At 47.6% G+C, this 27,916-nt stretch overlaps 1 protein-coding gene across 1 annotated transcript; it reads left to right on the top strand.

Moving 5' to 3' along the window:
- Window positions 1–822: 822 nt before the first annotated feature.
- Window positions 823–21,789, top strand: LOC8041237 (ubiquitin carboxyl-terminal hydrolase isozyme L3). The gene is made up of 8 exons (XM_040214177.3): window positions 823–990; window positions 1,071–1,082; window positions 2,794–2,922; window positions 4,307–4,463; window positions 5,061–5,143; window positions 20,753–20,800; window positions 20,885–20,960; window positions 21,704–21,789. The coding sequence occupies exons 1-8, from the start codon at window positions 946–948 to the stop codon at window positions 21,787–21,789; spliced, it is 636 nt and encodes a 211-aa protein (XP_040070111.2). The 5' UTR covers window positions 823–945.
- Window positions 21,790–27,916: the final 6,127 nt, after the last annotated feature.

The following is a 27,916-nucleotide window of genomic DNA, read 5'->3' as shown; positions in this document are numbered from 1 at the left end:
GTGGCTCCGTCCCAAAGTCTCAACCGTCTCCCAGTGGGTCCAGTGCTGGGGTAGCGCGGAAAAGGTTTGACTATAAGTTTAGAAAGAGTTATATACATAAAGACATGGTTTGACTACGGTGCCTCCATGTGCGCTTCGCATAGGGTGATGCCAACTGCCTGTTTCCCTTTCCCACACCCTCGTCCACCGCCATTTTGTTCCTCATTGTTTCCCCGTGCGCCGGAAAGTGGCCTTTGTGTCCATCGGTCCTCCTATCCGAGGGGGGAAATGCTAATCCTTCCTCCGTGGGTTCCACAACGCTGCTCCGAACTTGTGAGATAAGGTGCTTGTTTCCGGGAGGCTTATAAGCCCACGGATTATCGCCGAGGGCCAAAATGGCTGCTGGTTTGTCTACGAGTGGTATTACAAAGGGTGGCATCACCCTAGCAAAGCGCACATGAGGGCTCCCTAGGTTTGACCAGAGGAAAATTGGCGACTCTTTCGCCAGATGGAAGAGGCAGGCGGGTGATGCTTTTAGTATTTTTTGCCCGATCCCCTGTAGGTCACCCTGGTGATATCCCACACTACCTGGTGATCGTTAGGGGGAGAAAAATTGGTCCTAAAAGGGCAGAAGGAATAACGTTTTTGTCTTTTTAGTTATTGGGTTAAGCTGAGCAAGTTGGTTCATCAAAAAGACATTCACAAGCAATGTCTTTTTAGACTTAGGCTAGGTGGCGCAAGCTACCGCCAGTTACAAAGGGTTAATCAGAGCCGTTAACATCACGGCTCACGGCTCTGGCTGGGCCTGGGCTCTGGTTATCCATCCATCTATCCATCTGTTTTTTCGCCGGTTGCGTGTGCTTGCGAAAGTCCGGTGTTCGTTGACTCACCGTGTCGTTGACAGTCGCTCTTGATTAAGGTTTGCGTTTTGTTCTGTGGAAGAACGACCTTTCATATTCTGTAAACATGTCTGGCGATTCTAAATGGGTGCCCCTAGAATGCAACCCAGAGGTAAGACGTAATTTTTCTACGTCGAGTGGTTCGAGCTATCAACGATTCGGCGATTGACTGGTTTTCCATTTGTTTTTCAGGTTATGACCAAGGTACGAACCCTGAATTTGCTGATCGGTCCTCGGTGATGTTGTCAGCTCGTTTCGACGAATGTTAGGTTGATCTCGTAGGTTAGAAGCACACTCTAGTGCCTGTTCCCGAGAAGACAGTGCTCTGTCGAGTTGAGATCTCGGGGAAAAGGCACCAAAATAATTACATTCGTCGAAGTGAGCTCCCAAACGTTTGTGAGAGCCCCGTTAAGGGGAGTGGTAGAAGAAGAAAAGAAAAAGGGCTACAGATGCAACTGAGAGAGAGGGCTTGCAAAAACAGATGCAGCTAGTAGTTGACTTGCGTTATTTATAGTAACAGTGTAGGGGGTAGTGCACTACTGTCATCCATGCATCTGTCGGTAATATTGAATTAAGATAAACAAATTCTGATAACGAACAACTTCAACAGCAGTGGCACAGTGCAGGTGCTCATGCTACTTGCCTATTTGAACACACCGTCAGGCAGCTGAGATGTGCTCTGAAATTGAGGAAGCTGCACTGGTAACCTTAACTGAGTAGAGTTATTCATGCAATGCACGCACACAAACCAGACTATGCACCTGATAATTTATACTCATTTCTTGCATCATGTGGTTAATTTTGTTCATCTGGACATGTCCGCTACTTCGAAGGGGTTGCTGGGAAAGTAAAACAGATCTAGATTTGAGGCAAAACGTTGGTTCGCATTAAATCGAGATTGTTCTACTTAAGGTAACCTTTTATTGACGGAGGTATTATCCATGTTGACTTAACCTGAGCCTGGGGTTGAGAAGAAGCATCAAAACGTAAAAGGGACAGAAAATAGACAGGACGACGTCTCAACATGTTGAGAAAGCATATTTAATTGGGGTTTGTGCTCTTTCCGTGTATGCAACATGATTTATGGAAGCTGTGACGACATTGTGGCCCAAGGAGCCACACATGGTTAGCAACTGTTCCATGAGTCGTCAAAAACTCTGATACACTGATGTACAAACATTGAGTGTTCTTTTAATGCAAGGGAAAAGAAATAAGTGGAGGCACCTACCTCTTATAGTTTTGTTCAAAAAGTGTGTTCATTGTACCTCTGCTCAGGGGCAGCTAGAAAACGTGAGCATCAGAGTCGGGTGCCGACTGCCCAGCTTTTCTTTTGCAGCCTCCGAACTTCGCTTTCCTTGGTTAACTGTGCACTAAAGACGTTTCTGAGATTGTCTGTTCTTGGTGATAACTCCTTCTATGGGATCCTAGCATCCCAGGAATCAAAAGATTATGCTCGTGCGGCGTATATTTCTCTACTAAAAATGTGATCGAAGTTTGTGCCACGCCCTTTTCTGCACGGAAATATCTGGAGCACAGAATTCAGCGGCGTGACGACGGGCGCGCATCATTCAGTCGAAAGCCGCCTTTCCGAGAGAGGCGCTGGCGGCTTGCGTCGTCATGCCGCCGGCGCCTCCTCTGGTTTCTGTGCTCCAGATTTTTTCGCTCGGAAAGGGGCATGGCACAAACTTTTATCACCTTTTTAGTAGAGAAATATACGTCCCACAAGCATAATTGTTTAAATTCTCGTTTCTAAGATCTCATAGAAGGACTTATCACCAAGAACAGACAATCTCAGAAACGTCTTTAGTGCGCCTTTAAGCCAGTGGCAAACAAACCTGCGACAGTTTTGTTGTGGCACTCCTTGCGAATTTAATTGCCGGTTGCAGTTACCACCTTTGCTGACTGTTGTCTTCAGTTTGTGCGAGCTCTAGGTATGCCCCCGGAGTGGTCCTTCGTGGATGTCTTTGGCCTTGAACCCGAACTCCTGAGCATGGTGCCGACTCCGGTCGCAGCCGTGCTCCTGCTGTTCCCCTACAACCAGTCGGTAAAATTCAGTTTGTTTTCTCCAAAGTTTCTTTTTGTTTCTGGCAAGATTGGACCGCTTGTAACAATGAGATAATAAAAAATTCAATAAGTAATGCGAGAAAAAAAAAAGAAATGTGAAAACATTTGCTTGTCTTTGGCTGTATTTTCTCAGTCACATATACACCGAATGCCAAAGCATGAAAACCTAGAAAAATAGCTGCAGCTATTTATTTGTGAAGACACAAAAGTTCTGCAGCATCTATACTCTATCTCACTATACTCGTTTTCACCTCACAAACCGTAGTAAAAAAAGGTCCCGCTACTCGTGGAACATTATTAATGTCCCCTTTTTATGTAGAGAATTAAAATATATGTCGGTGCATTTGAGGTTAAACACATGTCATCTCATCAAGACGCAATGTTTCAAACACCAAAAACATTGCTTCTTCCTCCAACAAACAAATCTTGTAAGAACTACTTTGCGCGGCGTATCAACAATGCACATAACTTCCTTTTTTGTTGAGGCGAAAGCTAAGTGTAGTTGCACGCAGCATTGCCAAAGGTACAGGGGCAAGAGTGTAATGCTAGCAGTCTGAGAAGAGGCACGCAAGGAGGAACTCCCTTTATACCCGTCAGCCTTTCTTTATGTGCAGCTACGTCGCCGTTCTCCTCTAGAAGATTAGCCAGTCTCAAAATTCGCACAAAAGCTGCCTTCCCCTCCCTCTCCCCCCCATGGCCTCGGCAGGACTGCGCGCAACTTGTGAGATGGAGTACGGTGGTGAAAAACATGAAGCTGCTAAAGGAGGTCATGCAAGGATGGGACTAAAGTCTCAGATACCTCAGCGCTCTAGCTAGCTTTTACCTACCTCCATTCACTTCTTTGCACGCCATGGCCACCGACAGGATGATGAGAATAGCAGAAAGCTCTTTGAGTGGTCCTACCTTCGATGACACTTTGACATCTTGTGCGCTTCGAGCATGCATGCACAGTTGAGGCCCGCCGGAAGGCGACGAACGCGTGCTGGAGGTCGGCGCCCAAAAGATATGCTCTCCGCTTGTTCCGTCGGTGACCGAAAAAGGCCGCAAATTTGGAATAGCCAGTGATAGAAGCCGACGCCATCCGTTCGACGCGTATGTCGACTCCTCTCGCCGAATCTCGTCGGAGACAAAACCCTGGAATCGGTAGCCGAGGTTCCCGATTTCTATGGCCAAACTCCAAGATCGCGGCATCCAATGACACGACGCGTCGTCTCCCGCGCCATAATTTGTAGACGCTTCAAGTCTGCTTTTGATGCGTGGGTGCGGTGGGACGTTAAACAGACCCGTTGGAGACGTGTCCCGGGCACCATAGTCTCTTTGAAGGGGTGTTCCGCTGACCCGAGGCTTTGTACCTGTTCGTCCAGTACGTGGACTACGTCGAGGAGAAGAGCAAGGAGATTGAGGAGTCTGGTCAGGTGGTGAGCGACCGTGTCTACTTCATGAAGCAGACGATCATGAACGCCTGCGGTGCCGTGGCCCTCATCCACTCGCTCGCAAACTGCCGCGACCTCATCCAACTGCGTGAGTGAGTCTGCTGCGTTGGAGGAACGGCACAGCTCCTCTACGAGGGTTCGCGAAGTGATACTTTCAGTTTGGCTAACCACTCATTCAGAATGCACTCTTTATGTTCGTATGGAACAGGAATTGGATTTCTTTTGCACGTTATGGTTTCTGCAAAAAGGAAAGAAGCATTTCAGGATGCTCCGCACCTAGAAAACCAAACAAGGAAAGGCTTGTCCCTTTGAAAAAGATGATTCTCTTTGTCGCGCTTTTTGCTGCTTGTTGATCTCGGCTGTGTCACGCGGTGGATTCGGAAGGCTGGGCATGCTGTTGCAGCCAACAGATCTGACATGTTTCTAATGCTTTGTGAGGGTGCGTTTCCATGTTGGAGCACCCAGCTAAAATATTCTATGTGCTTGTGCACGGGTCACGAAAGCTTATGCTGCGCAACTCCAAATGTTCACGGAACAACCAGCTCCTTGACTAATGCTTTCGACAGCTGCACATGCATCACTGTGCTGCCCGACGTTTTTTATTGCACTTTTCAATATTGGTGTTGGTTGGATGCGTGAAGTTGGTGGTCACTTGTGATAATCTACGTGCGTCATCTTTGTGCAGCGGATTCGCCCCTCAAGAACTTTCTTGATACCACACTGCCTATGAACCCGGGAGAAAGGGGAACCTACCTGGAAGAATGTGCTGTGAGTATTTGCTTTCTTGTTTAGAAATTAAAGCAGATATCAAGTCTAGGCCCACAGCTCGTTGTCTCTTAGATATTTCCAAGTTCCAGGACCAACAATCAGACAGTCCAATTCCTCCAGGCATGTTTTTTTTATCGTAACAAGAGGACTGCCAACTGTTTATTTGGTAGAAAAGTTATTAGGTTTAGCCCCTATCACTCCCATTTACCAGCACTTAGGCTCCTTGACCGGAAAGAATTCTTAACAGACCTGCCAATCGACTGAATAAATGAAATGAAGCCTGAAATTAGCAATCGGAACCAGTGCAGTCACTTGTCATCTGTTACTTCATTGTAACTATAGAATTAGGAACCGGTCTCTTGAGAACAGGAAATGCAAGTGCATTGCTGAGTCATGTACCTCCAGAACACATTCTCAAACACAAGAACAAACGAGAGAAATTATTACTATATGACATCTGTCTTAAACAGATCAGCCTTTCTGAAGGACACAAACCGAAAAATATAACATTTCGGTTATGGTTACCATTTCTTGTTGATATCTGTTTCGTTTTTTTACAGTTTTAATTTCTACGGTTTTGGTTACCAATTACACGTTCCTAAAAACCGTCTTTTTTTTTTCAGTTTCTCCAGTAATTTGTTTTATTGAAACGCTAGATAGCCGTTTTATAATAAATGGTTTAGAGTTGTCCCAGATATCCAACAACGGGACATTCACAATAACAAAAGCTCAAAAACATCTTAGTACTTCTTATTGGTCAAGAGTTGCACACGTTTCTAGCTTGAACACTTGCTCACTACATCTTAGTTTGATAACCACCCGCAGATGTTACCCCCCCTACTCGGGGATCCATCGCATTTTATATTATAAAAATAAAAATAAACATTGCTACTTTGTTGTTCGGCCACGTTTGCAAACAACCCTGAGAAAGTTCCCACTGCTGGAAGGACCATTCGCACCTTGTTGCAACCTAAGATATGCAGAAGAGGCTTCGTCCACACTGAAGGAAGGCGCAGAACTATAGCCCGCCCTTAGTAAAATACTGCTAAGCAAAATGAAGTGATAAAATTGTGAGCTGGGCTAGTTAGTAAAAGTCAAGCATAATGTAAACGCTGTAGCACGAAACGAGGAAGGCTTGGAGAGGAACGAACAACACAGAAAGCTGCAAAAATATACCCTGTATTGTTCGTTCCTTTCCCTAGTCTCCGTTGTGCGTTGTCACACCTACGTCATGTTTGCTATTTCCAGGCTGATGCATGTGGTTATAGGAGAGCACGTTTCTCGCTGTCCGATTCTGCGACGCTAGAAAAACTGTGCATTTATATAGTAGCGCCATTTTTCTCCGGGGTTTGGAGGTGGGGCTTCTCCTACAGATATGTTGCAACGAGGGATCTCACAAACTTTTGTCGAACCGAATTTTTACGTCGAACCTCAAGGTTCGAATGGTTCGACAAACTTTAAACTAGATTCTACAAGGTTTGACTTTGTGGACAATGTGGTTAGACTCTGATATAAGCATGTCTAGGTTGAGAGAAAAAGTTTTCACGGAATTGCTTCTTTTATTTTATAAATAGTTACAATCAATGGAAAATATTTCTAATAACCTAAAAGTTAATAATATAATTTATTCTTGCTATATTACCGAAACAGCTAAATGGTTCTGCCCTTACTAAAAATAGATGTCTGACTTGATCATTTAGTCATCACCGTCCAATCAAGTCAACTGAACAGCCCTTCACGCATGTGAATAACAGTCGAGCCCTAGTCAAACTTTCTCGACCTTTCCAATAAAAGTTTGAAACAGTCGAACTTGGTCGAACTCCAACCTCAACTGGTTCGCGACATCCCTAGTTGAAGCGCACATACGGCATTAAATGGGAACTCTGCCGATTATTTTATATTCTAATATATGGCTGGAAAACGGCAGACCGCATCAGTAACCCTTTCTCAACTGATAGCCAAAATATTTTATAAAGACAAATTTTTCCTTAAAGTTATCGAATTTTTAAGTTACGCTGGCCACGAGAGTTCCAGGAGGCGACTGGCAGCAATGAGAAATCCCTCTACCTTTCCCTACTCGCGTACGCGCAAGATGATTATCTTTCCTGTAGAGAACCGAGGCCATACGTCGGTGGTGGAGTTCAGAGCTACAAACCGACAAATGTTAAAAGAACGAACGACAGTATGTCACAGACGAAATGAATAGCATGGTTTGTTTTCTGCCAGCTCTGCATGATATTCAATTTACCTTGTTTCTTCATACTGGCTACTGCAGGTCTGGAATATCGGTGGTTTTGAAGGAACCGAGTTGGATGGACATCTCAGAAATATTAGTTAATACCCTGAAGGGCACACTTGCTAATACATGTGACGAGTTTAGGAGTGGCAGATTTAGAAATAAACTTTTTGTTATTAGGTTGACCACTGATTCCAACTAAGTATTCTTAATCCTAAATTTAGATTGAACGGAAATGTATTACATACAATATGTACCGTTCGCTGGCGGTAACTCTCTCAAATGGCCACGACATTTCATGATCTCTCCTCGAGGTTATTTTTCAGAAGTAATATTTAGATTTTTCGGTTAATGTCAGTTAATATCGGTTACCGGTAAATAATTTACGGTTACAGTTAAAGTTTTAACAAATTTCAAATAACGGTTTCTTTCCGGTTCCGGTTACTGAAAGAATTTCGTTCCTTAAAGGAGGACCAGCAGAAATATTCTTCCGCCTGGCGGAAAGTCCTCCTCGCCCTCTTTCTTCTTGTATTGTAGCACGGCGAGGCGAGGGGAAAGGTCCCCTTTTGCGGCGGATTCTTCTGAGAGGATAAGCCGAGAAAATCCCCATTCTGAGCGACGGGCGATGGGCAGCAGCGACGGGCAGCAGCGACCTCGTGAGTTAGAGGTAGCTTCAGCTTCTATCGCGTAATCTGCCCCATTTTTTGGCGCTCACCAAGCCTAGCTCCTCGGGTGTCGGTTTTACGGAGCTGCAAGGCTGCGCCCGCGCAGTCACCGAATTGCCGCTTTCGAAGGTCTTTAGTTTAGCCCGTGGCAAAGTAAACGCATACTTGAGAGCTGCGATGCATCCCCGCACCCATTGAAGGAACGTTTCATAGATATTTTCGGTTGATCAAGGAGCTCAAAAGACATGCGCGAGAAGTGGTGACTTGAATATGTAAGGATGACTCACATCTTCACAAAACATTCCATCTTCAAGAAAAAACGGCTTATCACGCTCAAACCTGCCTCAAAATTGGGATCGATGGAAAAGAAAACGATGTATCAGGCGCGGGCATCTTCTAGAACGTCTCTGTTTTCTAGGAGCGAGCACAAATTATTGAAGAACTCTAGCAGACTATGTTTTCAGGCCACGCTATATTTAGCGGGAGCTCGCGCTGCCACTTCGATGCATTCTCTGAAGCGCGCGCCTGAAGTGGCAGCGGGCCTTTGAAAACGATTTACCAGACATGTACAAATTACTCAAAAAAGGTAGTTAAGTTAAGTTACTGAGTATCGACGCCAAAAGTAATTGGAGTAGAGTAGAAATTACGCATTTGTAATAGTAATTGAGTAAACTACTAACTACTGTAAAAAAGTAGCGAGTTACTTTGAAGTTACTTTCGAAGTTACTTTTTTGTATTTTTGTGGTAGCAAAATGAACAGCAGTTTTGATCAATGAAAAACCCTGCGAGCCTAAGATGAATGCAGTCGATTTATGGCTTGCGTTTTCGCCAAAATAGTTTATTCGCTCGCAGAAGCAATTGACTTTCAAAGTTCTTGATAGGAGAGTTTTCCCCTTTTCCTTCTAAGGACGTCCCCAGCCAAGCTAAATAGACGTTCCACCGACGGGCTGGATGGAACGCCAGCGTTGAATTTGAGAAACAGGCTGTGCAGGGTCGGGTAAGCGAGTGTCGGCATCTTAGGTGCCCATGACTAAACACGTGAGGTTTGCCTCGGAGGGTCTTTTATAACAAACTTTCCTCCTTTTTTTTCTTTTTTCTTCGTCAAGTCGAGATTGTTATGACTGGCCCCTCTTTATCCCGACGTCATTCTGAGAGTACGCCGAGCGAGTGCACCAGACCGTCAATGGTTCAAGTCTCGCGCCACGACGACGAGATCATCCGGACGACTGCGCGTCCTGTTGTAATGCTAGTGCTACGCTACTGAAAAAAAAAAAAAATATTTTGGTTTAACAGAAGATGAAAAGTAGTATACTTCGCCGCTGACGCCGGGTCCAACAAAATGATCTCCCAAGGGTAACTCGCAATCCTCGCCGGCGACTACAATATTCTGATGCGCCTGACACACCTGACAAGTAAATCGTTTTTAACAAAGAGGTCTCCCAGGCATGGATGGTCGGAAGGACGCGAAGGATTACGTGAACAAGCATGGAAGCGGGAACGTAATCCCATGAACGGATTATCCGTGCCAGGGTTTGTGCGCGGGGGAGTCCGGCTTTGCAAAGGCGTATGCGCTGACGACAAGGCGACCTTAGGAACAGGCGTTCAGCTGCGAGGTCATTCCAGTGGCGCCTCCCGTGGAACCTACTGCTTGAGTCAGAGAGACAACACGAAAACAACAACTCTCGGAGTGTCCCCGTCTTTCACGGTTGCAGCTGGAAACGCGGCGCCTGCGTGCATTACCGATTAGGTCAATACCCAACCAAGGCTTGTTAAGCATCTCTTCCTGCGTTCGTGCGTGCCGGTGTTATACTTTGGCTGCTCGTCGCCACCTTGGCCCAAGGACGCCTTCCAGAACAAGGGGGCCCCTTGTTCGGGAATGCCACCTTATTTGCCGGCGTCTTATTCATTTCTGCGCTCAAACTTTTGTGATGGGCAAATTTAGCACTATATAATTTCGAAAGTAGTTAGTAATTTGAGTAGAAGTTAGCTGAAAAAAGTAGTTAAATTAAACTACTAATTACCCAAATCAAGTTGTAATTGAAAGTTACCAAGTTACTCGAAAGAGTAGTTAAACTACAGTAGTTTGAGTAGAGTAGTTGAACTACGTCCAAGTCTGCGATTTACTAAAATGCCCTGTTGTGTGCCTAACTCGCAGAACATGATGGCCAGCAAAATGTATGAAATTCATATTTACACATTCTTAACAAGCACCCGAGGTGAGAGGGCATCAAGGGTGGATGTCAATTTTAGAAAGTTTTAATGGGTCGCTTTTAGCCACTTAGATAACCGTATACGGTCCGTACCCCACAACGAAATGTAAGCTAGACTCGCTGTTTACATTCTTCATCGAGTGCGCCTATGGAGCGAAAAGACAATATTAAAACCCTTTTTGACGAGTCTAGCGTGTCGTGTTATGGTTCAACGTTGCTTGTATCGGTACCATAGCACGGACCGCCACTTCGAAGTATTTGCGGTGTCTCAAAGAAACTAAGGCAAAAGCAGACAATATTTTTTTAACGTGACACAGAATTGTATTTAACATTGTAAAAAAACTTTTAGGTACCCTACGCTACGCAGTTAGCACAAACTATCACCGGTGTTTCCCACTTTTTTTTTGTTAGAAGAGAACGATGTTTAGGAAACTGTTAATGCGAGTATCCAACCTAAGCGGTAGATTTTAGTGCGAGTCGATACATTGCTGGGGAAAATGGCAAAAAGCGCGATGTCGTGTTTGCGCTAACAGTGTCGCGTAATGTACGCATACTGCTACACAATCAACGCTAACATAGTAAATCAGTAAATTTAGTGGCCCCCAAAAAAGTGGTGTTATTTTGTTTTATTTTTATGTTTGAAAAGTTGTTATTTTTAAACAAGCAATTCGGTAAAAAGTGCTTCCGTTGGGCACCAACCTACGAGGCATCAATTTGTTCTTACACACTAAATTCTGCATGGCCCTTGCTTAAAAATGTCAATATTGTGTTTCGTGCTAGCTGTGTCACGCACGGTAAGAAAACAAGTTCATTGCTCGAACATTTAAACAAGGCCTTTCTTACGCTTTCTTACACCAAATAGACGTTTTGTGAGTACGCTCTATTACTGGTGGTTCATAAAATAATCTACGTTGTTTATTTAGAGGAAGGAAGTGGTGGTGAGGGGAGGGGAATTGAATACAAGAGACGACTCAGGGAACCTTGAACTTTGTAAATATTTCGCTCAACCTATAATCCTGAGCTAATTAAATCACTTTTGCTTTGTCTGTTTTAGAACTTGTTAACAGTCGCGCAAAAGGCCAAGATGAGCGAAAAGTCAGATGCCCCTGTTTATTTGAGCAAGAAGCTTATTATGCGAGATAGAACTGAAAAAGCGTACGTGTGTAACCGTAGCAATCTCCGACCAAGCCTGAACCTCACTTTTTCGCCATTTCATTGAAAGCCGTTTCACCGAATGAACGGACACTTCATCGAACGCCGTTTCATCGAACGCCGTTTTATCGAATCGCCAAGGGCCGTTTCATCGAATTTCTCAGTTATGGCTCTGTACCGAGTTTTGGGGCATAACAGTGCTTTATAGATGTTTCACCTTGCATTTGTTAAGACTAAGGTAGTCACTTGAGAAATTGTTTTGAAGGTGGTGTCAAATTACTAAAAATAAAAGCAATTGGCATAAAAAGAAATAAAAACAATTGGGTATGCGACTTACTGAAAAGCCTTACTCATGTACATACATGGCTGAAACCACGACGCTGCAAATAAAGGACAGACACTTAAAACACTTTTAAGCGTCTGTGCTTTCTGTTTTTGCCTCATTTTTAATTGTTTCATGTGACATGGAGAGGGGTCATTGTTTCATGGAGGCTTTCTTCTCGAAGCAGGATATGTCCACGATGGAACTTATCTCGCCACTGCACCCAGTGATATAAAAAAAGAAACAAAAGAAGAAAAAAAAAGAGAGAATGAGATGAAGTTGTGTATAAAAATTAAAGTAAATTCCAAAGTATTACAGACTGTAACATTGTTCGATGAAAAGGCGTTCGATGAAACGGCTTCTATGAAACGGCGTTCGATGAAACGGCTTCGATGAAACGGCATTCAATGAAACGGCATTCGATGAAACGGAGTTCGGTGAAATGTCCGGACGCACTTGTAGCGGTACGCGTGCATTACGTGGCAGTTTTAGCCCGAACGCGACATCGGCGCTTTTTACTATTTCTGCCCAGCAACATGTATTGTCTAGCACTGAGCTCTGCCACTTAGGTTGGATAGTTGCATTGGCAGTTTTCTAAATATCATTTATTTCTAAAAAAACAAAATCAGAAAGACCGGCAATAGTTTGTCCGTGCTAACTAAAATGTGTTTGCACAGACAAATTACAAACGCGTATTATGTTAAAAAAAGGCTACAGTTGATTTTTTTATTTTTTATTTTTAATGCCTCAGAAATACTTTAAAGTGGCAGCACGTGCTATAGCGCCGATTTAAGCAACGTTGAACTATAACATCAGACGCTTCGATAGCCGCACTCGATCAAGAATGCTCACAGAAAGGTTATAGCTTATAAATTGTTGTAGGGTGCGGTTATCCAAGAGCTAAAGACGATCCACTAGAACTTTTTAGTATCGACACACACCATAGCTGCCTTCTCACCTCATGTGGTTGCTGGGATGCGTAAATATAAATGTCACATACATTCGTTGGCCATCATATTGTCACGGGTGGTGACCAATAAACAATAATAAACAGAAAGAAATAAACGTTTAATGTGGCGAACTTGTGCCGAAAATAAAAGGGTACAAAAGATAATAACGGAGCGTCGCGGGCGTCGGGGTCGGCGTAGCAGCAGAGTCGAACGCTGGGCGAAAACTGACTCGACAAGGTCGCGGGCGGCCTCTTATCTAGAGTGAGTCACTATCTCGAAGATTCGGCGGGGAAGGTTCGAGCGTAGTGCGCTTGGGGCGAGAATGAGCACGCACTTTCTAGAACAACAAAAGCAGGCATAAACGATAGAAGTTATGTTTGTAGCAAGAATAAACGAGAAGCTTCTGCAAGTCTGCGCGCGGCATTATCCCCCCCTTTAAAAGCGCATCGTCCCGATGCAGCACAAACCGAAAACAAAGCGAACAGAAATAACGGTAAACTAAAGAGTCATTTGGAACACATAAGGTCCACAGTCCTATCGAGCGTAGTACGGCTTCATGCGCACGACGTGGACGACTTCTGGTCTTGGAGCGCGGCGTGATGAAGTCCGTATTCCGTCGGGCATCACCTCGTAGTTCAGATCCCCGAGTCGACGAAGTACTTTGCAGGGTCCGAAGTAGCGCTTCAGGAGTTTCTCACTGAGACCACGGCGGCGGATCGGTGTCCACACCCACACCCTGTCTCCGGGCTGGAAGTGGACGTCCCGACGACGAAGGTTGTAGCGGCCAGTGTCGACACGTTGTTGGGCTTGAATGCGGTGTCTGGCGAGCTGGCGGACTTCTTCTGCCCGTTGGGCAACCACCTGGGCGTCGTCGCTTCCGTCGACAGCCGGTTCGTGGGGTAACATCGCGTCCAGCATTGTCGTTACTTTACGACCATGAACCAGTTGGAAGGGTGTCACCCCGGTGGTCTCTTGCACGGCCGTGTTGTAGGCAAATGTGACGTATGGCAACACCTCGTCCCAGGTCTTGTGCTCCACGTCGACGTACATGGAGATCATGTCGGCGACGGTCTTGTTGAGTCTCTCCGTCAGCCCGTTGGTCTGCGGGTGGTACGCCGTTGTGCGCCGATGGCTGGTGTGGCTGAGACGAAGGATTTCTTGCGTCAGCTGGGCCATGAACGATGATCCACGGTCTGAGATCAAAACTTCGGGAGCGTTGTGCCGGAGGACGATGGATTCGATAAAGAACTTGGCGACTTCCACAGCAGTCCCTACAGGAAGGGCTTTCGTTTCGGCGTACCGTGTGAGATAATCTGTGGCGACAATAATCCATCTGTTTCCTTGCGTCGATGGTGGGAAAGGACCAAGTAGATCCATTCCGATCTGCTGGAACGGTACGGTCGGGGGAGCGATCGGATGCAGGAGACCTGCCGGCTTCGTCGGTGGTTTCTTGCGTCGCTGGCACTCGTGGCAGGACCGTGTGTAGAAGTGAACGGTCTTCGGCAGCTTGGGCCAGTAATACCTTCCACGAATTCGGGCCAGCGTACGGCTGTAACCAAGGTGTCCGGACGTCGGGTCGTCGTGACAGGCTTGAAAGATCTCCGCTCTAAGGTCGGTGGGGATTACCAGCAGCCATGGTGTGCTGTTGTCTCCGAAGTTCTCCTTGTAAAGTACACCTTGTCGGAGGACGAAAGTCGGCAGTGCTCTCGAGAAGACACGGGGGACAGTACCCCCTCGTCCTTCGAGGTGCTCGATTAGTGCGCGCAACTCGGGATCGTCTCTTTGACGTCGTGACATGTCGTCGGTGTTCACTGCACCCAGGAAGCACTCGTCGTCTTCGTCGTTGCTACTGCCGGAAGGTGTTTCGATGGGGGCTCTGGACAGGCAGTCGGCGTCGCTGTGCTTGCGGCCTGACTTGTAGACCACAGTCATGTTGAACTCTTGTAGTCGTAGACTCCATCGAGCGAGGCGTCCTGACGGGTCCTTGAGGTTCGCAAGCCAGCAGAGCGAGTGGTGGTCCGTGACTACACGGAACGGGCTCCCGTACAAATACGGACGAAACTTCGTGATTGCCCAGACGACAGCAAGGCATTCTTTCTCAGTCGTGGAGTAATTTTTCTCCGCCTTTGACAATGTCCGACTTGCGTAGGCGATAACTCGCTCGGTGCCGTCTTGCACTTGAACCAGTACCGCGCCAAGTCCAGCGTTACTTGCGTCCGTGTGAATTTCGGTTTCCGCATCTTGATCGAAATGTCCTAGAACAGGAGGAGTTTGCAGTCGTCGCTTCAGCTCGTCGAATGCCTGCTGCTGCTTCTCGGCCCATTCGAACTTCTCGGCGTCCTTTGTGAGGTTTGTGAGTGGTGCGGAAATCCTTGCAAAATCCCGGATGAAGCGCCGATAGTAGGCACATAGTCCAAGAAACCTTTGCACGGCCTTCTTGTCTGTCGGTACTGGAAATGCTGCGACGGCGAGAGTCTTCTCTGGGTCGGGGCGAACGCCTTTGTTACTAACCACGTGACCTAGGAACTTCATTTCGTCATAGGCGAACCGACACTTTGACGGCTTCAGGGTGAGTCCGGCGGTCCGTATGGCTTGGAGAACTGCTCGGAGTCGTCGCAAGTGCTCGTCGAAGTCGCTGGAAACACTACGACGTCATCGAGGTAGACGAGACAGCTCTGCCACTTCAGTCCTGCCAGTACGGTGTCCATGACACGCTGGAAAGTTGCTGGAGCCGTGCACAGTCCGAAGGGCATCACCTTGAACTCGTACAGCCCATCTGGCGTGACGAAAGCTGTTTTCTCTCGGTCCCGTTCGTCGACTTCGATCTGCCAGTAGCCGCTCTTCAGGTCCATGGATGAAAAGTATCGGGAGTGGCGCAGCCGGTCTAACGTGTCGTCGATGCGGGGGAGTGGATAGACGTCTTTCTTCGTCACTGCGTTCAGCTGCCGGTAGTCCACGCAGAATCTAAGCGTTCCGTCCTTCTTCTTAACCAGTACAACTGGAGAGGCCCACGGACTGCTTGAGGGTTGGATTATGTCGTCATTCAGCATCTCTTGCACTTGCTCCTGGATCACCTCCCTTTCTTTAACGGAGACTCTGTACGGCGATCGATGCACAGGGCGCGCGTCGTCCTCGGTAACGATGCGGTGTTTCGCAATGGTGGTTTGGCGCACCCTCGACGACGTCGCGAAGCAGTCACTGTATTCGGCGAGAAGGTCACTTAGCTGCCGTCGTTTCGGGCCTGGAAGCTTGGGGTCAATGTCGAGCTGCGCTGGCGCCGTAATGTGTTGCTGAGGCGGCGAGGATTCGTCAGTAATCGCGGTGATTTCGGCGGGGTTTCGGAGTTCCTTGACGTGGCCCACGGCTGCACCTTTCGTGAGGTGTTGTGTTTCGTTTCGGAAGTTCGTCACGAGGGCCACAGTCCGCCCATTTTGAAGTTCAGCCACTCCTCTTGCGACGCCTATTCCTCTTTCTAGGAGTAATTGAAGCTTGCCTTCAAGAACAACTTCGCCGCAGGTAGCTACATCGGCCACTACGGGTACGACAATTTTTGATCGCGGCGGCAGGTTCACGTGGTTGGCAGCGACTCGGACGGCGGCTGACGCTGTTTGAGGTTTCTCTGAAGACGGAACAGGCTTGCGCAGCGTCAATCTGTTCTCACCAAGGTCGATGACGGCGCCGTATTCACACAGAAAGTCCATGCCGAGAATAACGTCTCTGGAACAGTCTTGTAGAACAATGAACTTCTCAGGGCACGTTTCACCGCGGATTTCGACGCGAGCAGTGCATCTCCCGATGGGTGTGATGAGGTGCCCTCCGGCGGTTCGTATTTGAGGTCCGTCCCACGGCGTCGTGACTTTTCGAAGGCGGCGGGAGAGCCTCCCACTCAAGACTGAGTAGTCTGCTCCGGTGTCCACGAGTGCAGATGCGTCGTGGCCGTCGATGACGACGTTTAGGTTATTGGACACCACTGCAGCGGCGTCGTTTTGGTCTCTGGTAGCGTTCGAGTGGGGGTCCCCCGACGTTCGTGGAGGATCTTGGCGTCGGTCGTCTTCGGCAACTCCACCTCCAGGGGTTGCCGCGCCTAGTTTCCCCGGCGAGGAGCAAGGGGGGACAGGCTTTCACGTCGTGGTCGGTGCATCGGCGAAGCTGGACGTCGCGGTGACGGCGACCGGAACTCTCGGCGGGACGCAGGCTCGGGGGACTGAGGTCGTCGCAGGTACTCGTCGATCTCGATAGGGCGTTCACAATGACGGGGGCGCGGGTCGTTCGGGTGGAACCCTCGTAGCCCGAGTCGTCGGTATGGGCATCGGCGGTAGGTGTGGTCCGCTTCCCCGCAATGAAAGCACAGAGGGCGTCGGTCGGGCGTTCGCCACACGTCGGTCTTGCGGGGTGCGTGAGGCTCCGGGCAGGCGTACTGGACCTGGTCATTGTGGCGTCGGTCGTGCTGCGGCGCAGGAGACTGACGTCGGGGCGGCGTGACATAGGTGCGACGAGGAGGCGGTGGCCGTCGGGCCACTGCGGCGTAACTCAACGTCGGTGGTTCCGGAGCGGTGCTGACGAGAACCTCAGGCTGCAGCGCTTGCTGGACTTCTTCCCTGACAATCTCGGCGATTGAGGGCGAAGCTGGGCTTGCGGCGGCAGGTAGAAGTTTCTTGATCTCTTCCCGGACGACGTCTCGGATCATCTCGCGGATGTCCGTGGTGTTGCAGCCGGAAGGCGAAAAGGAACCGACGCCGGGAACTCGGTGATAGTGGGTGGCTCGTGCTAGAAGGGCACGTTTGATGTTGGTGGCCTCCGTCATGAAGCCTTCGACGGTGGTAGGCGGGCTCCGCACAAGACCACCGAAAATGCTTTCCTTGACGCCACGCATCAAGACTCTGAGCTTCTTTGCTTCGGATGCTTCGGGATCGGCGCGGTTGCTCAGTCGCAGGACATCTTCCACGAAGCTAACGATGCTCTCGTTAGGGCCTTGAATCCTCGCTTGAAGGACTTCCGCGCGTTCTCTTCGGTGTTGGCTCATGAACGTTCTTCGCAACTCAGCCTTGAGTTGCTCCCAGGAAGTGATCGAAGCTTCGTGGTTCTCGAACCAGTTCCGGGCGGTGGCTTCCAAGGCGAAGTAAGCGTTTTGCAGACACTGTTCCGGTGTCCATCCGTTATGACGGGCCACTCGTTCGTACTGTTGGACCCAGTCGTCGATGTCTTCGTGGCTTTCGCCGTGGAAGGGAGCCGGTGTCCGAGGAGCGACGGGTAGGTAGACGACGGCAGGAGCGGTGCGGGCCTGCGACTGGTTGTCCATTGTCGTCTTCTTCGGCTTGGGTTTGTCCAGCAGCAAACCATACTCCGGATCCTCTCCCTTGGTGCGGCGGCTGGTCCGAGTTTCAGGTTCCGCGCTGAGTGGTCTTCTCAGCGAGCTTGGAGTCGGGCTTGCACTGCGGGTCCTGGGAGGGGAACGCTGCACGGGCATGCGGTACCCCGCACCTCCACCAAAATGTCACGGGTGGTGGCCAATAAACAATAATAAACAGAAAGAAATAAACGTTTAATGTCGCGAACTTGTGCCAAAAATAAAAGGGTACAAAAGATAATAACGGAGCGTCGCGGGCGTCGGGGTCGGCGTAGCAGCAGAGTCGAACGCTGGGCGAAAACTGACTCGACAAGGTCGCGGGCGGCCTCTTATCTAGAGTGAGTCACTATCTCGAAGATTCGGCGGGGAAGGTTCGAGCGTAGTGCGCTTGGGGCGAGAATGAGCACGCACTTTCTAGAACAATAAAAGCAGGCATAAACGATAGAAGTTATGTTTGTAGCAAGAATAAACGAGAAGCTTCTGCAAGTCTGCGCGCGGCAATATAGTGTGAGTTACGCACACAATGTTTGTACTCGCTGCTAGGAAACAGAGACCTTCTAGAAGATGCCCGCGCCTGGTACATCGTTCTCTTCTCCATCGATCCCAATTTGAGGCAGGTTTGAGCGTGATAAGCCGTTTTTTTCAAGATGGAACGTTTTGTGAAGATGTGAGTCATCCTTACATATTCAAGTCACCACTTCTCGCGCATGTGTTTTGAGCTCCTTGATCAACCGAAAATATCTATGAAACGTTCCTTCAATGGGTGCGGGGATGCATCGCAGCTCTCAAGTATGCGTTTACTTTGCCACGGGCTAAACTAAAGACCTTCGACAGCGGAAATTCGGTGACTGCGCGGGCGCAGCCTTGCAGCTCCGTAAAACCTACACCCGAGGGGCTAGGCTTGGTGAGCGCCAAAAAATGGGGCAGATTACGCGATAGGAGCTGAAGCTACCTCTAAGTCACGAGGTCGCTGCTGCCGCACCGATCGCCCGTCGCTCAGAATGGGGATTTTCTCGGCTTATCCTCTCAGAAGAAGCCGGCGCAAAAGGAGACCTTTCCCCTCGCCTCGCCGTGCTACAATAAAAGAAGAAAGAGGGCGAGAAGGACTTTCCGCCAGGCGGAAGAATATTTCTGCTGGTCCTCCTTTAATGGTTTTCGGTTTCGGTTACGGTTACGGTTTGAGTCCCTGGTCTTTCTGAAAACATTGCAGTCTAAATTCTCTCTTGTACGGCTTTTTTTTTTCTTCTTTTTATCAATATGTAGCAGTATCAAATACATAAACTATGCATGTTGAGCTTTCTAAGTGAAGGATTGCGTTTACTTGAAAATTTTGAGTACCAACTAGTGATGGACCGAATCTGCCCAACTTCAGATTCGGCAAAGTTTGGCAAATTCCGAACTTTTGCAGGAAAATTCGGCAAAAATTCGGCAAATGTCTGCGCATGCGCGAGAACGCGACGGAGCCTTGGATTGCAGAAGGGCGCCGTGCAGTCGTGCGGTTACCATCGTGCAGTGTAGTACAACCAGCGGTTACGGCGTGGTGTAAGGTAGGCAACACGGTAACTGTGCATTTGTGAGCGAGTGTGGTTCTTTTCATTATTTTCTGCCTCAAGATTAGAAGATTGACCAGTAACTTACGCAGTCCACTGCGCAAGTGACAAATGATGCGGTGCATTCTGAGACATTGAGACATTGGCCAACAATTACATTAAAGCACTCCTGGCAATTATAACAATTCTGTTTTCGGCTCAGGAGTAGTGTGTTCCAAAACAAAATAATATTGCTCTTTCAATTAGCGTTATTTCGCGATTTTCATGTATCTGCAGAAAACTAAACACAGGACTATAATGCTCGACGTTGCACATCCGACATTCACTCTCCCTATCTTCCGAAAGGTTTGTGTGTGTATAACACCAGAAACAGGCATTTTAAAGGTTAAAAACGAGACGTTGCGAATATGGGACGCACACTTTCATGCAAAGCTGACGTCAAGTGACTCAAATCGAAGAACATGCATATTTACAATATTATTATTCTCTTTTCTGGTGGAGGCTCAGCAACCGTTGCATTAGTTTTCGCGCACAAAACGGTGACTCCCAGAGAAAGCAAGAACGCAGCGTTATTGCCTTCATTTTAACAATGTACACGCTTATGAAGGCTTGCGCTGATGATGCCTCAAAACCGACACTCTCGTAGCGTGATTCGTAACTGCGCCACGCTCGCTTCTGCCCAACCTCGTTGTCATGCCACTTCTGCAAGGAGTCACTAAAATTGCCAGTGAACACACGACACTGATAAAATTATCTTGCAGAATATCACCTTATTTAGTAAACATGTTGCATTTAAGTTAAGAAAAAACGAAACATAAAACCTTTTTTCGCCAGGAAAAAACATAATATCAACGAGTTTGGTAACAACATATTTTTGCCGAATCTTTGCAGAATCTTTAGAAAAGGTTGGCAAAAGTTTGGCTTTGCCGAATCCCAGGATTCGGCACCGAACTTTCGATTCGGCAAAAGGTCGGCCCATCACTAGTACCAACAGGGTGTAATCGGTGTTTCTGTGGACATTTTTTAATTTTTTTTTAAAAAGCGGAAATCAGATATTTATTTTGTCAAGTTAGCACTCGGATATACTAAGCAGAGTGTGTTCCCAGGAGAGCATGGAAAATATACTGTGCTTCGAAGTAGTTGTTTTTACCACCTGCTTCTTTGTTATACGTTCCAGGCCATTGCAACCGTCCACGAGGAATTTGCCCAGGAAGGCCAGACTGAAGTACGATTTCCGTCAGATTTTCTTTCAACATTATAGGGTTAAAAGGTGCACGCACGCTTGTAACCTGCTTCTTTTTGTTGCCAGGCACCGAGCGCAGATCAAAAGGTGAACCTGCACTTCATTTGCCTCGCCAAAGTGGACGGCTGCATTTACGACCTGGGTGAGTGTCCTTGCCCTTCCCACTGCGTCAGAACAGCTCTAGGGGCTGCTGAAGGATGACTTCTTCAGAACTTGGTTGCTGTCAGTTAAAGCAGGGATCGCTTTAAAGTGATAAACACCCATAGCAATCTCCAAATGTTTGCAACAATTAAAATCTGCTTAGCATTCTTGCCAGGTAAAGGCTTTCTATGTCTTCGGGGGCTCTTGGTATCGACAGACCCTTTCCACCATACCTAGAAGGTGAATCGGGCTTCTTGGCCTCCTTTCATTGCACTGCACCGTCGCGTGCACAGTGCCCAAAGTTGCAGTTGCTGTCCTCTGGCCGTCTTCTCAGTCTTGATGGTTTCTTAGTTGTGTTGATTGCGTCCTTTGTGATGGCGTCCTTTAAATGTGGCAACTTGTGCGAGTAAAGCACGACTCCTAAAGACTGGTCGGATCATTTGTGTTTGACTTTGACCGACTGCATTTGGCGGCTTGTAACCGCTTGCGATGAGACAGTGCTCTGCCGCCATCTACCAGATAGCCCTGGAACAAGTCCAATCTGCTAGATTAACTAGACGGAAGGTTTCAAAGTACTTGTGGGATGGAATCTATCTATGCACTATGTATTAACTCGTCACTTATGACATTGTCATAATTATTTGAAGCCCACAGTGAAAGAATGATTGATAAAGCATTTCATAAATAAATATGACGCACGCTCGTCTTTGACTGGTCGTTTTAGCCATTTTCTTTGTCTGGCAGACGGACGCAAACCGTTCCCCATCAACTGTGGCCCCACGTCCGACGAGACCTTCCTGCTGGTGAGTCGAGACTGCCTTGTTTCTTGAGTGCACCATTCCAGCCTTCTAAGGACTTCGTGGTGGCCAGTCTGGTTCCCTTCCATTCCACCAGCTAGAAGACGCCGTCTTGCATGTTTTCTGTGCCAAGTGTATGTTGCTGCGAAGCAGACATGACAGAAGAGGGCATTATACACAAACTCAGCTCTGTTACGTCACGGCCCGGTGGTGGCGCGTCGGGCGCACTTCGGTATGGGGCTGTGGGCGGAAATCACCATGTGGGACATGCTTTCCTGTGTTGTTTTGGAAGGAACCAGACAAAAACTTACCTTCTCGTCAAAACGCTATGGCTGGGGCTGTACCATAAGAGTCCGGAAAGATTTGAAGGTCAGTTTTCGTGTGTTTTTTGCCTGCTCGGTTTGTCTGAGAATGCGAACAGGGGCGGTGAAAAAAAAACAACCGGACGCCGTCAGACCACGATTGGTTGTGCGGGAAGCACTTTGAGTTGAATTCACGGATACTTGTGGTTGTCAGATTTATTTTTGTTACAACATGAACACGGGAGACCATCAAGTTATATGGAAGACCTGCGGACTGCGTTCAGTGCGTCTTCAAGTTCAAGCGGCTGGCTGATCATTCGAACTGCCGTCTGCTCTTTCAAATGTTTCTGCTTGTCGTCGGCTCTTTCAGACGACAGCAGCCCATAGACCAAACGTTGGCCCGGTAATTGCTATAAGAAGTAAGTGCAGGCCTCAAAAGACTTTTAAGTTTGAAGGTTGGTTGGGGTAAGCAAGCTCGGTGTAAACAGTAGATACAAGGAGATGTTGATCATTGTTACCAGTGGCCATCACCGACTTGTTATGCCTGATTCACTTGGTCCGATTCTGCTTGCAATTTTCAATATTGACGTCGACCATCTCAGCTGTGGTTCACGCTTCTGCAGCCTGACCAACGTCGCGGCAGAAAATTGCTAACAGAATCTCAACATGCGATTCACACTTCAGCGTCCATTCTGCGGCGACCATGCAGAATGAATCGCCGCATGTCACATTATTCACGCAAAGTTTTGTGGTGTAACAAGCCTCAGTAATTTTGCTGAGGCCACTAAAGTAGTGGGTTATTGCCAGGAAGACGTAGAATCAACAAAAATGCGAAAAAGACCACGGGGACATACACTGACGTCGTCAACATCGCATTCTAATGGTTTGTTTATGGGCGACTGCGAGCTTCTTGCCCACACTCCCTCGCGCATGCGCGGCGCTAGTGGCGTCTGCTAGGGGCTCTCTGGTTTGTTTGTAAACATGAGTTGTTCAATGAATAGTCAGTGATAAAGAGATTGAAAGAAGGCCAAAGGTACGGGAAGATTCCGTAGACTCTCCTCAATCTTCTCCCCGATGTTGGGGCACGCGCAAAGCGCACAGTTCGGAAATGATAGGAAACGATAGATTACAAGACGACGGTGATGGCGCCAGTGTACAGTGGTGCCATCTACCTTGTAATTCTGCTTGTTGCCACGTCTGCTGGCGCCATCTACCGTGTGATTTTCAAAGCTGCCTCGTCGTAGTTTCTAGAATGGCCACCAGATGTCGCTAGTCGTCTGGAGGGCTCTCAGGGAGCCTAGATTGAAGAGTCTTTAGACCGTGGGGAGCGTTTGTATTTTAATGGCGGACGCCTCCTGCGGATATCGGTCACAAATGCGCATGCACTGCGTTTTCGCGTGGCGAGGAGGAAGGCAGGCGGAGACGGCTTGCAGACGGTCGACGCTTTCGACACCTCCTGGCAGGTCGTATTGCAAACGCGACCCATAAATCACGTGACAACGCGATCGAGCAGTTGGAAACTCTCTTTAATGCAGGCTCTCTAGAGCTCCGAGGTCCTTTCGGTTTCACGTGAATAAAAGCTTATTCAATTATTAGGGTGATCAGACGTCCCGCTTTAGCGGTCCCGTCATTTTTTTTTTTTCTCTCAATGAAGCTTTACGTCAAATTTGGGGGTTTTACGTGCCAAGCCAACGAGGGGCATCTGGCACGCCCCAGCTGGGGACTGAGGATTAATTTGGACCACCTGGGGATCTTTTGACGTGCAACCAAAACCTCGGTTACACGGCCTCCGTCAGATTGCGGGCACGTCGGCCGGGATTCGAACCCGCCACATGGGGTTCCGTAGGCCAGCGCTCTCGCCTCGGAGCCACCGAGGCGGCTAATGAAGCTTTACGTGTTGTTTTTGTGGGAACATGCGCGCATAGTTGCGAAATGAGCGCATAGTTGCGAAATGAGCGCTAACTGAGTTGAAGAAATCTAAAGAAATACATCATGCATTTTATAGGAATAAACATACTATACAAATATTTCTTCCTCATCCCCCGCCAGATTAGATGGCTCTAATGACTCTCGTCGAGCTGTCTGGGCTTGCTTTTTTTTCTTATTTTTTTTCTCTAAACCGTATTCTACCACTACTGTTCGGAGTCGCGTTCCGTTTCAGGGGTGGAACGGCTGCGCCATTTGCGCCATTTTGCGCCAGACGCATTTGTCTGCGCCATCCTGCGCCATTTCACGGAAACTGCGCCACAGCCAATACCTTGCGCCATTATGCACCAAATCGCACAACGTGCGCCAAAAAAAAAAGAAAAAGTATTTTGTCTTGGTTTCGGTTCCTATCGACTCGATTGGCAACAATTAGCCCGTTTAGCTTGTTCGGCCTTGCAATCCTTTGTTCTGTTTATTCTTCCTGTGTATCCCGAGTCGGAAGCGCGCGAAAAAACTCGGGGATCGGATTCGAATCGCTACACCTGCGACTGGTCTGTTATTCTTCAACCATAAGCTGTTAAGCAAGTCGGCCGAGGTGAGGTCGAGTCGTTAAGCGTCAGATTGCCTGAGGCTCTGCAGCCCGGGATCCGGACGTCAGCCAATTGAAAACAAATGAGCAAAATACTCCTTTTAGTACTTCATCGTTAGAAGTTGAAACCGCATTCCCGCAAGATAATTGCGATTTGATAGAACTGAAACTCGGTCCGATCCGAAACCTTGCCTGCCAGCTGCTGTCACGCGAGCGGTAGATCTGCTCGGCGTAGTTTAACCTTGCTCCCGCTAATCGCTTTGAATACGATAACTCCGTTAATTGTAGTCTGCTGCTTCGATATTGAGTTGCACAATAGGATAAACTCGAAATGTGTTGCCCTGTTCCCCCACGCAACTGCACGTCCGTTGCTTATACACATCAAGAGGTTCGCACATATAATTACTATGTCGAGCATGTGTGGGTTGTGCGATAAGCAGTGTTGATTTACATTTTGAGCAGCTGGAAGCCACTCAGAAAATATCAAGGACACTATCTTCAGAAACATATGATACTTGCTTTTTGGTTAGCATTAAGGCTCACAAAGTTTCAAGTTTTCACATCTGTTACACTGTTATCCCATTACCTAGGTCCCTAACCACTCATGTTCATCTGTGCTGCTAAGCACAATTGAAATTGCTCCCGTGCTCGTCTAAGACACAAGCTGAAGTGCAATGAAAACTGATCTGAGCTGCTCCTAGCCGGCTCCAGAATGTAGTTTTAGCTGCTCCCAACCTGCTCCAAAACAGCGGTTTCAGCTGCTCCCGTGGCTGCTCCCAAGTACATTTCATGAGTTCCACCCCTGCGTTTCTTCCAGTTCATAGATGGCATTGGTTAACTTGGGAACATGTCACTCTGGCTCTCCTGCAACGCACGTGTTTTTCCTTATAATTTTTCAACCTTTTTGTTCAGTACAGGCTGTCAATCCGACTCGATGATATTAGGAATAACTTGTCCCGGGTAGTCTCCAAACGCCGCGCCATGCGTTAACATCCATCGTGCTCTTATACGCGCGTTTTCACCTTAGAAATAATGGAAACAGCGCGCAAACGACAAGGACGGGAGGAAAAGGAGTACACAGGACGAGCGCTCTTATACGAGCGTTTTCACCGCCAGCCTTGATGAGAACCTGTTGCACGAGTGATAACTTTAGCGCAGCACCGCGCTTCCCACGCGCTCCGGATCTTTCTAGAATTTGATGATTTGATGACTTTCGATGACGCTCAGCAACTTCCTACGCTTTGTTTGGCCTCACGATGGACCGCGGAAGACGCTATAAGCCTTCGAGACCAGTCCAATGACGTGCGACTACTCGTGTCGTGTGTCCTGTAGGAAAAACGCAGCGGCGCGCCGAGAGCCGTCCTCTGCAGTTCATCGTGAGATGAAAGAGAGCATAATTGGAACCGTATGTTCCACATACTATACGGAACCATACAAGCCCTGATCGTAGAATGGCTTTTCTTTTTTCTGTAAAGTTTAGAAAAAAACACCCTTGGGGGGGGGGGGGGGGGGGGGGGGGGGACACTACCTTGAATGGCCCCTTTTTTCCAAAACATGCATATTCAGAACTGCAGAGTTTTGGCATGTATGGATAACAAGGAACACTCTCACAAAGTCTTGTCAATGTGCACTGACAATGTCAAAAATAATTATTCTTTATATGATGGTGAGGAGTGCTGCACTGCGTAGCAATCGTCATCCACGAGTGTAAATAGCTGAAAGCAAGGACAGTATATCACAAGACGTTTGAGGAAGACATCACCTACACTGCTGGAAAGAATTTCTGGCATTTAAGACGCAAAAATAAAATTTTTAAAACGTCATCTTGAAACTTCAAGTGCATTTATGCCAGCTTCACTTTTTGGCCGCAAATCCCACCTAATAAAACCATAGTTTTCAGTATGAAACTACCGAGAGACTTTATATTTGCGGATTGTATGCCGAAGTTTTATAGAGCCGATTACTATGAGCTTAGATTTTGCATTTTCATTTTCCTTTATTATGAAGATTTGTAATTTGCAAAACTTGGCATATGGAAAAAAAAATGCATAAACTTTTTTTTACCTGAAAAATGCATATTTTCTGAAATTTCTTTCCATAGTAACTGGCAACGAATATTCCAGTATGGCATTCCAACAGAAAAATATCTGGTGATCAACACCATTTCTCAACGATAGATTCATTGAGCAGATTACATGCAAATCTATGCTTTACTTCGTTTGGGGGGTATAGAACCTCATAAAATTGGTTCACAGGGCTGAAACTTCGTATGGCTACAAACACCACCTGCAAATTTCACACCGATCGAGTGCGCGTTTCAAATGTAGGCATGCCCAGGTAGCGTCCCCCTCCCCCCCCCCCCCTTAAATATATTATTAATATTAAAAGAAGAAAATCATATTCCTATTAGAGGTGAAAGCGGATAGCCGCACGCACCAGTTAAAGGTACCTCCGTGCCATCTCTTTCTACGTAGGTGAACTACGGTAATGCATTTACGTGATAATGTAAATGCATTAATGTATGCCTCAATGGCTACCAGCGCTACGCTGGTAGCCATTCAGGCAGCACGTAAACGAACTGGTCAGTCGTCGGAAAATGTCGACCGCTGGGTGGGACCTTAGATTTTCCGGGTTGCTCATCGCTAGGATCGGGTGATCGTTCCATCACGAACTTGGTAATGGGGCGCTCTCGAGCCAGCGCGAGAAAATTACGCCCACTCAATACGTGGGCGGCGGTGTGTATCGGCTTTGGGATCGCCGGTGCTGTCGCCTACTACCGGACAAATAGCTGCTAATGCGGCATTTTCTGTTCGCTGTTTAGTTCTTTCACGTCGGGTTGTTTGTCGCAGTTTAGGGGCTATTCTAGAATGTTACCCACTCTTGGCTGCCTTTGGAGTCGCTCGGCGACACTGGTCACCTTTCGAATATCACTTCTTTTTTTTCTTTTTGGAATTTGAAAAATCGTGTTTCAGATATGGCATACAGCCGAAACTTTTTTAGTTCGAGGAGAGAAAAAAAAAAGAAATTTATTTCAATGGTTTGTTTGCGTTGTCTACGTTTTAACGAGAAGACGACCCAGAAGAACCCAGAATTCAAAAACCCTAGAGCAAAAAAAAAAAAAAAAAAAAAGGTTCGTGTGGTATAAGAACGTATAATTTTTCCGCAAGTTTTGGTACGTTTATCGGACAAATCATGCGTGTAAGTTTTGTCTTTTCAATGGGGGGAAGATATTTGCGACTCAAGATTCCGGCCCCTGTCCTCAAGAAAATGGCCGATGGAACTTACCGGCGGCACGGAAAATTCCCCACTCTCCCTCCTCATCATGGTGCGATGCCGACGCTGA

Source organism: Ixodes scapularis, unplaced genomic scaffold, assembly GCF_016920785.2.
Source record: "Ixodes scapularis isolate PalLabHiFi unplaced genomic scaffold, ASM1692078v2 PGA_scaffold13__105_contigs__length_92229423, whole genome shotgun sequence".
In the NCBI taxonomy this organism is placed as follows: domain Eukaryota; kingdom Metazoa; phylum Arthropoda; class Arachnida; order Ixodida; family Ixodidae; genus Ixodes; species Ixodes scapularis.
The sequence above is the reverse complement of the archived record's forward strand: the minus strand, read 5'-3'. Positions and strand labels throughout refer to the sequence as shown.

Excerpts from the sequence above, each read along its gene's own strand:
- LOC8041237 (XM_040214177.3), top strand. The coding sequence starts at position 946 with ATGTCTGGCGATTCTAAATGGGTGCCCCTAGAATGCAACCCAGAG. Across the intron at positions 5,144-20,752 it reads CCTACCTGGAAGAATGTGCT|GCCATTGCAACCGTCCACGA; the intron begins GTGAGTATTTGC and ends TATACGTTCCAG. Across the intron at positions 20,961-21,703 it reads CGGCTGCATTTACGACCTGG|ACGGACGCAAACCGTTCCCC; the intron begins GTGAGTGTCCTT and ends TTTGTCTGGCAG.